The sequence below is a fragment of the Chelon labrosus genome (assembly GCF_963514085.1).
Source record: "Chelon labrosus genome assembly, chromosome: 7".
Taxonomy (NCBI): domain Eukaryota; kingdom Metazoa; phylum Chordata; class Actinopteri; order Mugiliformes; family Mugilidae; genus Chelon; species Chelon labrosus.
In genome coordinates, this window is record NC_140343.1 from 28,391,752 (window position 1) to 28,405,653 (window position 13,902).

Below are 13,902 nucleotides of genomic sequence, written 5' to 3' on the forward strand. Positions count from 1 at the left end.
TAGTGGCAGATAAAAAAATAAAAAAATAATTCAATAGGACTGAATAGCAGTGATTGGGCCCTTTATATAGAGAAATCTGTACTTCTTGATTTTAGATCATTCACCTCTTGACAGCCAACAGCCATGGGAATGCATTTCGTTTAAGCCACGTAAAGTGACTTTTGAGTTTTTCAGATAATTAACTCCCTGTGGCCACCGTTTCAACTGAAACACTCACTCACAGTGCATCCCGGCACAGATGGTTGCACACTACACATTAATTGCAATGAATTCTCGATGCACTGTGATGCATTACTACTCAACTACATCTAATGAGCATCTGATAGATAAAGTAAGGGGTTTGTATGCAAAACACATTCAGAAGAGGCAGTGTGAGTGAAGTGTGACTAGATCACTGCACATTATTCAGTGAACACATAGCTGTATGTCTAAGATTAAAAATTTAATTAGGAAAGTGTACAGTGCTTATACAATCATATGCAGGAGAGATCTAGGATCTTGCTGAGGTTAGACAAAATATCAACATTAACAATATACTTGAATATAGATAAAGTAAGGGGTTTGTATGCAAAACATATGGCGCACTTGTTAAAATGGTGTCATTTCTTTATTCAGAAGAGGCAGGGTAAGTGAAGTGTGACTGGATCACTCTGCACATAATTCAGTCAACACATAGCTGAGAGTATGTCTAATACAGATACAGGCTAGTTTATACAATGTACATTATTACATGTTGGATGAATGAGCCGACAACACGGACTTAAACTGAAGAGCACTTCTAGCTCTATTCCATAAAACAACTCATATCTGGTACAGATAGTAAGGAATCTTTACATTTTGAATAAATATATAGTTTAATATCCAGGAATGTTGTGGAGAGTGAGCCCACTTCTGAACATCCACAAAATGAAACATGTATGCAATTAGACTAATGAAGACTAGTCTGTATAAATATAGGGTAATTTGTGTGCTAGTTACCCTACATAGCCTAATTACCTAAAAACATTCAGTATCTGTCTTGCATAGTTTGAGTTATATAATAGTTTTGTTCTCTAATTGGACGACTGGGAGTTAAAAGTTAATTTGTTCTTCACATGCTGATATCATACTCTTTCAGACATAACATGTGCTGCACAAGATTTAATTAGGAAATTGTACAGTGCTTATATAATCATATGCAGGAGGGATCTAGGATCTTGCTGAGGTTAGAAGAAAATATCAACATTAACAATATACTTGAACATGAGCGGAAAGATACACTTCAGTACAGATCACTACATAAATCCATGCTTACAGAATAAGCCTGATCAAAGTAACATGCACATCTGGGGCATTTTGTGTGCGTTTTTCTGAACATGCTCTGAAGTGAGAGGGAGATGTGCGTGTGTGCCTCCTTGTGGAGTAGCTACGTCAGCACTGGAGGAAGCACCAGAGGGCTGGGTTAGAGAGAGTAGTTGGCAAACAGCAGAGAGGAGCGCACTATAAGAAGAGAATGAACCCAGAGGAGCGTCAAAACATTTGAAGCGAGACAAGAAGGGAGAAGGAGAGATACTGGAAACCGTTACTGAGCTCAGGATGAAGACCTAAATCGCGGAGATTTTTTTCTTTTCCTTCAAGGACTGTAAAGCGAAGACCGAGTGGGTATTTGTTAAAATCCAGCGTCAGCACAGAGTGAGGAATCTGCAAGGTTGGAAGAAAAAAAGTGCGGTCCGTCGTCGCACTCCTTGCGCGCCTCGGTGTCAGCGCAAAGTGTGAGCTTCAGCACCCGAGGAGAGGACAGCTCCGCTCTGTCTGCTCCTCTGGACCCCTCGACTAAAAACTCTGCTTTCAATGTCAGCTGTTCCGCTGTGACTCTTGTCTCTTCAAGTCTGAAAGAAGTATAAAGATCCACTGACGGAGAGATCCGCGGCTGACTGTGTGCTCAATATGTACCAGGGGCATTTACAGGTAAGACGGCAGGCTCTGCTTGTTGTGGCATGACCACGAACTGTTGTAGGTGTGAAGGAACAAATGCACTGCACTCTGCATGCAGTCTGTCTTATGTCAAGGGCATTTTTCACACAAGGGACATGAAGTCATCGAAGCTTGAAGAGATGTCAGGCTAAAATGTTTTCATTTTGTCTTTTTATTCAACTGAGGGACGTTTGGTTGGCTCTATTACAACTCAAATGACCGCCGGCCTTTCAGGTTTTGGCGAAATCTTTTAAACTGGTGGGAAGAGATGCCCAGGGAAGTGCAAATGCACTTAGTCAGCGACAGTCTGCTATTTCCAATATTCACCTAGAAGACACAGAGAGTGAGAGCCTGCTGCTGTAGCGCCTGCTGCACGTGTAGATGCATGCCAAAGGTAAACAAGGCGATGTGAGACTATACAGTTTCAGCAGGACAGCATTGGCACTGGGATTAAATATTAGTGTATTGCTTATGCAAATGTGACGTCATGCAATCTGACGTCAATTTCATACAGTAATAGCGTCTATAGGCTTACATCACAGATGGAGACTGAATCTTAGCTGAGACATTTCAAATGCACAAAACACGATACAACTGCTGTTTTCCTACAGCAGCAGACAGAGGCTTACAGTCTGTAACCGCTCCCCAGAGCTTCAAAAAGTGCATGTTTGATGTGCGCTGTAGTCACACATGGCCATGCGCAATATTCCCTCCTCTTAGGAGTTAATTATGGTTTCTTCTCTACTTCAAATGAGCCAAAAATAATATTGTTGGTTAAAAGATATACTCAAGTTCCCAGACAGTTGATTATGTAATATAAGACTTCTGAGTCAGAGCTGGGGAGCATTAAAGTCTAAAATTTAATATTTCATGATATATTACTCAAGCAGCAGTTGTCATTGAAAATGCATGAAAGGGTGGTCGGCAGTTCCTGTCTGGGTTACCACACGTCTTTGTTACGGGTCAATGGGAGCACAGTGAAACTGGTTGAGGGCATGTTTAAAACAACTGAATGAGTTTTCCATGTTTCCTCCATTTTTCAATTACCTTACTCTTTATATGTTTCTCATCACATGCATGAAAGCCATTACACTGTGTGCAATGTTTACATCATAAATGAAACCTAACACTGCTTTTCGTCTGCCATTATATGGGACTAATTAAGCAGCACATGTTCAGTGAAAGAAAAGCAGATGTTATATCTGCCGGTTAATTTTTTCTTTTTCTTCCCACCACACTCACTTGCGTAACTGATGCATTCATCTTAATGTTGACAACGCTTTCTCCCTGAACTCACTTCTGCACGTGTACTCATGAAATCTGAGCCTGGATTTGTGAGTAATGCCGTCAGACCTTTGTCAGAGTGTAAATGATAGTGTAAGCTGGTGTGGGGGCTGGGTGGGGACCATGATGATATTTGTGTACAGACAAATACACAGTTGCCCATAAAGCTGGAATCATTTTGTTTAAATCACATTGTCATTTAATTAGAAGAGGTAAAAAATTCCAAATTTATGGGCAACAGTGTATATAACATTTGTAAAAAAAAGAACCTCTGATACATAATTTAATAATGATTTATATTTTATTGCAGAAATTGTGTTGTGTTTACTGTAGTCAAGGAAGCATGCTGTTTGGTTTTTCTGAGCATGAAACATATTTCCAACAAATCTGAAATACATTTTTATACCATGCATGCATTTTATGGAAGATACAAATCATTCTCTTTTATCTAAAAATATTCCATTGTGTTGATGTGACCTCTGAATGGAGGTTTGGGGCATAAATCATTCATAGTTGTGGGTCTGGAATTTTGAATGAAGCTCACACTGTATACACTTTTTTAATGTAATGCTGGTGCAGCATCAGTCAGTCGCTCTCAGTCAGAGCTATCAGATTTCCTTCCTCAGTGTAACTACAGGTTCTTTATGACACAATTGCCAGTCAACCAGATTTGTCAGTCTATGAATGCTGCGGCTCAAGAAGCATCTGGCTGTGCGATCTTTTTATTTTTTTCTTTGATGACCTTCTCATTCTTGTGTGACCTGGTGCGTCTGTGCATGCGAGTTGATGTGGCGCTTAATACATGGAGCATAAGTATTTTTTCCTTGAAAACACTCACAGGTTTTGCATAAGCTGTGGATCTGCACGCAATGATGCAATACTGGGTGGATCAAGTGTCTTGGCACAAGTGAGGGTCTCATGATCAACGCCAAATGTTGTCCTCATGTTTGGCTGGAGTGGATTGACGTGACCAGTGCTGCTGGGCAGAAATACAGTGCCGCACATGTCTACTTCTCCATTTACTCTTTTACTTATAAACATTTTAAAAGAAAGTGACGTCAGCCTCCTTCAGAATCACCAATTTGTGTTGTGCATGTAACCAGTGCAGGCATTTTGCTCAGGAGAGGATCACCTTACTGTATCAAATGTTGGAAAAGATTGATGCAGTTAAACATCGCCTTGTTCAGCCTCATTGCTCTTTCTGCAAAGGTGCAACTGAATAGAGCTGATTCAGCACAACTGCTCGTCTTAATCCAACAAAAAAGAACAAGACGTATTGTTTCAGTCACCGTACTTTTTTGCATTCACTGCATAAAAAAAAAAGCCTGAGATCTACACCTTTAGATGACAGTTATGGACCAGAATTGTTGTACTGAGTTCCCTGCTGTGGTATCCATGTCTACGGTGAATCTAATTATGGGAGCACTTGTACTGTGTGTATAAAAGACATAGTTGCTTAATGGAAGTGATGCCTCAAGGTCTTTGGATATTTGCTCTGTTAAGCGCAACATGATTACATAATTTGATTACCATATTCCAAGTCCCTGAGGGCACACGTTGAATGGATGCTATTGGTGATCAGAAGTAGATCAAGTCTCTTAAGATTATCATCATTTACATGATCATTTCACTCGGCTCCTGATTTGTTCATAGGGTTTGGTTTGTTTGGGTGAAAGACTGTTTGTTTCTAGGTTATCTCCCAGTCTCTGATATAATACAAAAAACGCTGAGTTTTACCGAATTAGTCTTATTCATTTGCATTTTCTGTTTTGCGTCCTGTTTCTGTGGTGTGGATATTTGTGGCAACCTGGTCCGATGCAGAGATCTCATGTCTGACACATTCAAATGCATTAAGTCGGTGTAATCAAACGTGTTTTATGAAATTCAAAATAATATGCCACTATAATTTGAAATACTAAAATCAAAGTCATGCTGAGCAGTTCTTTGTGAATAAAACCTCCTTGAGAGACCTTAGAATGTTATTAGACTTGGTGAAAATGGAGCAGAGTGATCAGTAAAATAAATCCGTTGACATACATGGGTGACAAGGCATCACAACATCAGCAAGAACCTAACACCACAGTACACACAATCATCAGTCACAGCTGCACAGACCACTTGGCTATTATGTGTTAACGTTGACCTCTGGTTCAATCCACTGAAGCTCCTCTTTTCCGCATACTTTCATTATGAGGGTTTCGTCGAGACGTCTCCCACGTCCGTGGCGGTCAGCTTCAGGCATGACAAAGGGCTCCTGGAACCTTTCACCACTATTTTAAATTCTCCTTGATTTAATGAACCGTGGGCTTGATTAAGAGCGTGCTAATAGGCCTGACTATTTCAAGAGCCAGGATAATGAGCGAAATCAGGTGGTATCCAGCCGGAACGAAAGCTCCACAGACAGGATTTCTGCTCTTGTCGAAGATGTGTGGCAAGGCCAGGGAGTAAATGTCTACAAGAAGCTTAACTGAGCCTTAAGCCAACCATTCACTGTATTTTAGAGCCTTTTTTGTGAGAAATAAGCAAGTTTTCATTTTTTGCTGTCCCTTAAGATGCTTTAAGTTTGTTATAATCATCTCATTCTTCACTATCTTACAGTATCAGCTTTGTTCCTGTTGTTAAAATGTATAAGATGATTACACTGAGAGAAATAATCTGCATCAGACCCACACAGAGTTTTAGATTCAGACGCAAGAACCTGTGTTTTATATGAACATATCATCATCTTGTGTATTATTTTTACCAAGATAAAGCATCGATCATGCTCCTATCCTCATCAGAAAAACAGCAATCAAAATTTGATGGCCTCTGAAACCAGCCTGCTGACCACTATGGGACTCATCATAAAGAAACTTGTTGCAAACTGAAGAAGTTTTCCTTGTATTGTGTTATATAATATTGTGAAATTTCTAATCCAAGTCAAATAAAAAACAAGTAATAATTAGTCAATGGTCCTGGCTGACAGTCCGGCAAGTGACTGTCACCACTGTTTCCCCAACTTCCTCCAAAAGTAGACTTTGTCTCTTGCCCGCAAATTTGTAAACAATACTGTACATGAGTCATTGGCAACGGAGCTATTCTATTGTAAATGTATGAGGATGCATTGCATCTTTCAGTTTGGGGTTTGAACAAGATTTGGATGCCCAGTAGAAGTTTATAATTATCCACTCAGTTTGTGGAAGATATGCAAATAAAGTGCAGCGTTGACTCCAGATGCACAGAGCACAGTTTGCATGGTATTTCTGCATTGTTGGGTGGTGGAAGTTACAGCTGTTTACTACAGAGAAGAAGGGTGAAAAGATTGATTTACTCTGCACTGTGACTTCAATCATACCAGGAAAAACAGTTCACTCATTCACTCGTTCATTCAGTAACCCTTGGCATTTTGGACTGATGCTTAGCAGAGTTGTGCGCTGCTTTACGTGCTGTGGACAACCACTTGCCCATCCGTTTGCTCTTATAAACCTTGGTCTGAAACTGGTGCTACTTTATATACATAAAATTCTGTCACATCTGTGGCCACCAAAGAGTCTGGCATGTAGCCTTCAGTCACTGGTGACAGAAGAGGGGAATAATGGAAACCTTTCCTTCCTTTGGCTGGGCACTTCAGGCTCTGTGGAGGCCTGAACAGCTTGTGAAGCTCGTAAAGCGGACTAGAAGGAGACTAAGAAGGATTCAGGCACTCATCAGAAGCCGTTCCATAAGCTGATTGAGGGGGAAAGGGTTGTTCTTCCTGCCCACATACTGTAGCATGGGAATTTGGTCATTTTGTTATTCACTGTCAGCAGTGTCCTGTGTACTCCCCAACCATCCATGCCAAATCCTACCAAATAATTTAAGACAAAAATGTCATTTGAGCCAGATGTGGGTGTGAATAATGTAAAGAGAGTAGATGTTTTGGAAATGGGGGGGGGGGGGGGGGGGGGGGTGAAGGAGTAGAAAGGGGGTTTCAACTATATATGTTTTTGAGCCTCTAATCTGACACAGCCATTGTTTAAATATTCAGGAATTGCTGGGTCTCGTCATACATTGCATCACAACTCATTGCAGTCAAAGTTTAACAGTGGGAGTGTGTGTACAGTATGTACAGTATGTGTGTGTGAGTTGTAGCGTCATTCATTCTTCATCATTTTTACAATCCAATCTCTGGTTAATATCCTGGTTTAACTCTGACAAAATCTAAAACTGTGATGGGATTAAAATGATGAGATTGGGCTTCCAAAGTGTTCGTTTCTCACTGTGGTTCTGCTCAAGTAGAGGTGTTTTTAGAGTATTATAGACGGGTATACATTTTCAAATACGTTGTGACAGAGATCATAATCTATAGTGAAAAATGTTGTAAAGTGAAAACTATTTAGTTTTTCACAAACTGTTAATGTTTTATTAACTGTACAAACTACACACTATATACTCAGTTTATGGTTAACTGAATGACATCTGAAGGTAAAAAAACAACAACAATAACACTTAAACCACAAATGTGTGAACATTAGCATTTGTGTGACCATAAACTGTCACATTTTAAAAACTACAGGGAGAAAAACAGACTTTTCTCTAGTCGTAAAGTTTGTTTCAAGGGACAAATTTATGCAACAACTCTACATATCAGCCCTTTTTACAATTTTTTAATATACGGTTTCTTTGTAGTTCAATAATATCAAGAAAGTTGAATTCAAAAATGTTTTGTACTACTGTGCATATGTGCAGCTTTGCTGCTAAACACTCTCCCCACTGCTTGAAGACCCTGTAAATAAGATGCTGTATGGTACATTTGTTTTGCTTATCTCACATTCAGACAGACAGGCAAGTTGATAAGAGTCTCGGGCTGAATGTCTCAGACATTATGAGTCTCAGGCAGAATGTCAAGGGACTGCCTTTGCGTGTACTATTGACTTGCACACACCAAATGTCAATGGAGCGTAACAAGCTTCCTCTAACAAGAGGCCTTCTTCTGAGAAAGGGATACAATCACTGTGAAGCGCCCAAATTCGCAGTCTTGCAGCTTGACATCATCGTCTCTGTCGGTAGATTTCCTCAGGGTGTCTTTCTGCTCCATGTCTGTTAACACGGTAGCCCTCCCATCCCCACACAGAGAGTCCCCTGAGCTACTGTATAAATCCAGTCCCCCACCACCACCACAAAAGTAGGGCAAGCCCTGGCATCTTTGTCACTGGGAGCAGAGGGCTGCGCAGAAGAATGGTTAGCCCATCCATCTCTTTAGCCCAACCCATTCATAACAGTCATTCTCCAACTGGGAATTAATTTGCTCCAGAAACCAGGCGTCTCATGGCTGGAGTGCCGAGAGCATGTGTTCGTCCAGGGGGATATGAGCTATCATGGATGAGAGCTGCTGATAAACAAATATGCACTTCACTGTGCCCCATCCAAGCTGGATTTTCCCTTTTAAGGGACTGATCAGTGATGAGTTAATGGCAACTTTCCTCTGTGGATTTACAAATTGTGAATTTCCAAAATAGAATTTACTAAAATTAACATGTTCTGCATTTGCATTTAATAAATTATCAGACATTTAAATCATTATGTCAGGCTTCTGTCATTATTCTAAGTAAAGTAACATAAGCCAAAAAATAACTTCTCAAATTGTTAGTCTGACCAAAGGTGCAAAAAAAAAGTAGTAACAGATATTGGAATATTTAGCGATGATGGCTATGATCTATTTCCTTGTGACATGCTACTTGTATTGTATTGTATTCTTGCTTAATAATTTCAGAAACAATTAATCCATTGTAAATAAACTATTTTACAATATAATAGTTTATGCAAGTCCATTCAAATGTCATTTGTGTCGTTTTGTTCCATTTAATCACTCCCATTTCTGGGTTAATTCTATAAAACTCACACACTTAACACAGTTAAAACAAAACAGACAGACTCATGGATGTTGTTGTTTTTCGTTGCTTTAGAGGATATAGAGGCTGAACATAACAATGGAAGTGAGGACAGATTCATAATTTAGTTCTGAGGTGCACATGGAAGACATGAAACATTCTTGTCTTCATCATGGCTCATTCTCGCTGCTGTTTTAATGTGAGAATTCCTTTTTTGCACCTCCAACAAGACAAGATCATCTCTTAATTTGCTGACTCCTAGCATCCATCGACTAGCTCTACAGCCAGTGATGTTGTCAGATAATTGCAAGAGGTCAGTACACAAAAACCAAGACCTGCATATTATCATGGCAATTAGCATGTACCCACAAATACCCACTACATTCCTCTCATGATCACCACGAACGGCAGTCTCAACACTTTGTCATTGCTCTGTATTTACCAATGAGAGCTACCGACGGTTTACAGTGAGCGGTTTGTGTAGAAGTCAACATATGAAACCTAAACTGAAGCTGCTCTAACTTTATTTAAGTTGCTTCTCGCAAGCTTTTTGCCACAATGAATTGGTTTCCTCTCCCAAGCTCTCTTCTGCATGATGCTGAATGAAGGATGGATGATAATGATTCTGTAGCTGAAAAATGTATCAGACTTTTGCAAAGACATATAGGAAAATGTGAGTAAAGAATGAATTTAGTGTCCTGTAGTGGCTAGAGTTATGGCAGTCGTTCCTGCAAGTCATCTATAACTGTCAATGGGATGTAAATGAAGGAAGAAAAATAACATTATATGAATTTCCTTCACTTGTTCACAAAGTACATGTCAAATCTACTGTATTTCAGAAGAATTGACTTGCATTTCTATAAATACCTATGAGGCATGCAGCTAATGAATTCTCTGGCAGAAGTTAGGGCTGCGCTGCAGAGTGAAGCTTAGAGACGAGCCGGCTGTACAGATGGGATGAATGTATATTCAAGGGTACACCAGCTGAGCGGAAAGGCTTTTTAGCAAAGCTGGACTGACTCCTCACCTGGAGCAGTCCCACAGGTCAAAATCTGACTCTGACTTCATCTCACCTTATGCTTGTACTGTATGTGTGTAGGTACAAGCTCACTGTACATGCTCAAGAAATTTCCAAATGCACATGCAGTACCTGCATGCAATTGTGCGCATCTGTATACCCCTGAGCGCTCAGGCACGTTCACACAAGTGCGGATAATGAGGCAAGGCATGGATGTGTGATTCATATTTCTTCACATGGCAGGAACTGCACTGTACCAGAGAAGAGGTCGAAAGGCCGCACTCCCCTGACTTCTCTCCAGACATGCAGGGAATGAACAATGCTGCTTGGCAACAAAGTGAGCAATGCTATGTGTATATATAGTGTATATATTAGCGCTGGGAAAAATAAAGTAATAAATCTTTCCTACTGACACTTTTGCACGTTCAACATCAAACTCTCTCTGGGAAGACACAACAAAAGATTTTGCTTGTTCAGCTTTCATACATTAGCAAACTAACTCTGCTGTCAAAATAAAAGCATTACACCCTGTAACTTAATAAAGTACTGTGAAACATAGGCTATATCCACACTAATACTGACTCATTTACATATGGTATAGTATTCTTAAAGCCAGTATACATATAGTATACTGCCTTTAAGAATGTGAAACAACTTTTTAAAGAATACAATTGCGAGAATAGGAGCACCTGACAAGATGCAGCACCTGATATACAAACTCTGGGAGCAACTCTCCGAGATAAAGATAAATATTTCAATACAAAGTGGCATTTATTGTTATTTGGGAACAAGGGAGGAAGAGAGCAATTCACACATAAAAGCAAAACAAAGGAACATTTCACTGCAACATTTCTCTGGTTAAAGGGTACAAATTCATTTCAACACTCCTCATCTCTTGTGGCAAGATGAATATTGCTCCATTGTATCTTCCAATTCATTCTTCTCTCGGCGTAATCCATCACTGACAAAGGCAATGAGAGTGCAGGTGTTCCTGTGAATCAGTGACAGTGTCTGTATCTAGTTTGTTGGCTAAGAGACTGTCTAGTTCAAGTAGTGATCTAGAGACACTAGATCATGTTGCTATCTTTGACGTGAACACTTTCTCCGTGTGTACGGAATGTTTCTGTCAAATCATCATACACTCATAAATAAAAGGATTGGACAGATTAAGCTGGCATCCTTGTGGCTGTGTTTTCAGTGTGACAGCTTGTACAACTTGCCTTTGTTGATTCAGAGATATGCTCTACAGTAAATAATGTCAAACATGGGTATGTCAGATTCTCAAGCTTTTAAAACAATGACCTAATTGCCTTATATACCATTTTTGTAGACATCTTCAAGAGCAAGGCAGCAATATACAGCATGGGAGAGAAATGTTTTATCAAACCTAAACAGTTAATTGATCCAGCCTGGATGCTCAGATGTGCTGAGATAAATTGGCTCTATCTCATTTTTGATTACACGCGAAGGAACATATCACCACAGTAAGGCTACCGCCCAAATACTGTTCACAGTACCATCACTGCTATTCTGCTAGGCCATCCGTGGGTTAAGCGTCTTACTCCGGTTCACCTTTGTTAACTGCTGTGTGCAGTCCCATGTGGTCGCATATACAGACTGTTTAATCCTATTAACTTTCACATTTAAATTTTTCTGCATCATTTGGTAGGACACAGTGCCACACACAATAAGATATTAACTAGTTGTTTTATTCTTGTATTTTCTTTCATGCCTTTGTTACATCTCGCAGCAGTACCCACACAAATCCCCACAGTTTTTCAGACATATTCAGTATACTGACAACACACATCTTTTGGAAGTTCATAACTTACTTCAGAATTAGTGACTAACTCAAAAACTCTGTACTACACATATTGTACACTACAAAGCAGACTTTACTAACAGGAGCTGAGCTGCATGATGCAGATTTCTGTTGTAGGCCAAATTCATGTGAAAAAGATAAAACCATAATTCAAGAGGCCCCAACCAGCCAAGGGTGGAACTGAAAAACATAATAATAGTCCATGATATAACAGCACACGTCAAGGCAAGACAACATAGATAGTATTTCTAATGTTCATTATTCGCCTTTCCGACAGAATACAACATCAAATGTATCAATCCACGCCAACTCCGAGACAGGCGTGTGAGATGAGCTTCACCATGGGACTTTTTATGCTTTGATGTCTTGCATCTTTTTTCCCCCCTCTGGCATGCTTAGTGAAGTAAATCACACAGATCTCCTTTTTGCCTACTCTAACTATGTATATGTTGAGAAGTTACGGTCACTATCTTTGATGACTGACCAGCCTCGCTGTCATTCTTAGCTTTGTAGTTTTGCTTTCATAAACAAAATCAATGAATCCAAACATAACGGTGAGGAATCCTTCCATGATGGCCGAAATGAAAACTATATTTATGCAGTATCTCTGCTGTCAGTCAGCCTGAGGAAGACCACTCGCCTTTCAGCTTCACTGTGTGACTGGTTTTGATCCCAGAGATGTCAAACAGAGGTCAAAGTCAGTGTAGATCGAACCGACCAGGCGCTTTAGCAGCTTCCCGGTCACAGTAAGCGAGAGCATCATTCACTTTAACAACGTGATGTGTCTGAAGCCAATTCAACACAGATCAATATCTGACTATACACAGTTCTGTATGTGCTAAAGTGTTCTGAAATGATAGGATGGCTGCTCCTGGAAAGTGGTTGTCACAGCTCTTATTCATGCCCTGCAGAGTAAGACAGTGACGTGGCTCATACGTGTAAGTAAGAGAAAAAAACACAGCAGTGCACACCAGGGACTATGCTAACTGGAAGCGTCTGGATGGAAATAAACTCCCAGTATAGATGATGAATCATCATGTCTTGTATTTACACACTTCTATTTGTGGTGGCTGGAAACTGCACTGCAATTCATCTCTGTAGACATTAACATGCTTTGTAACTGGGTTATTTTGGAAAGCATATTGCATGTATTATTTAACTTAACACAAGGAAGCCAAGCAGGATTCATTCAATAAAGTTCATTTAGAGTTGAGACCTTACTTAAAATGATTCATCTTGTCCCAGCTTACAGATAAGACAGCCCTTGAGATAAGAGTTGCATGTCTGTGGTACTTAGCATACCAGGAGCCAGTGGAGTGTTTTCTCGGGCTTGTCACTGTTGTCTTGTTTCCAGCAGAACTAGAGACTAATCTATAGAGTCCATTTAAAATGTCACAAAAACATCTTGGGCTCAACTATGTGCAGTCAGGCGGTTAAACGTGGTTTTACTCAAGAAATTCAATATGACTTTCCTAAACTGACTGCGCAACTACTCCAAAGTGGAACTTCACCTCAAGCTTAAATAACATTATCTGCCACCTCATCTTAAAGTAAAAAAAAACACACCATTTTTTGGTAGTGGTACTGTTGAGAAATGCTTCAACACTTCTTTTGCATTATTATCATTTAAACCCACGAAGAGGCATTTCCAACCTTGAGCACAAGCCTGCAACCTTTCCACATTCAGCATTTCTTTACCTACTCCTCTCACCTTGCCCAGCATCAAGAATGCTATCACATCAATTAAAGCCTGTCCACCGGCTATCATATACCCCAGGGTAGTTAGACAGGCTGCCAGAGAAAAGGTCAGTCAAAGCCTTAACAATGGTGCAGAGAGCGATAAATCCACAGAGAGGAGAAGAGATGTTGTAAGGAAGGAGATGTGGAACTGACATAAGTAATAGGATGTCAGATTATGGCTTATTAAATCACTACAGCACAAATTAAACATTCATTTTTAAAAAAAAGATTTAAAT

The 13,902-nt window shown here is 40.0% G+C and overlaps 1 protein-coding gene across 1 annotated transcript in view; it reads left to right on the forward strand.

Moving 5' to 3' along the window:
- Positions 1-1,926: 1,926 nt before the first annotated feature.
- Positions 1,927-13,902, forward strand: part of pex5la (peroxisomal biogenesis factor 5-like a) — a gene marked incomplete at its 5' end in the record, with an annotated part of 87,674 nt that continues 75,698 nt past the window's right edge. The window contains one exon of the mRNA XM_084547600.1: positions 1,927-1,947. Within this exon, the coding sequence (XP_084403726.1) occupies positions 1,927-1,947 (21 nt within the window). The remainder of the gene's footprint in view (positions 1,948-13,902) is intronic.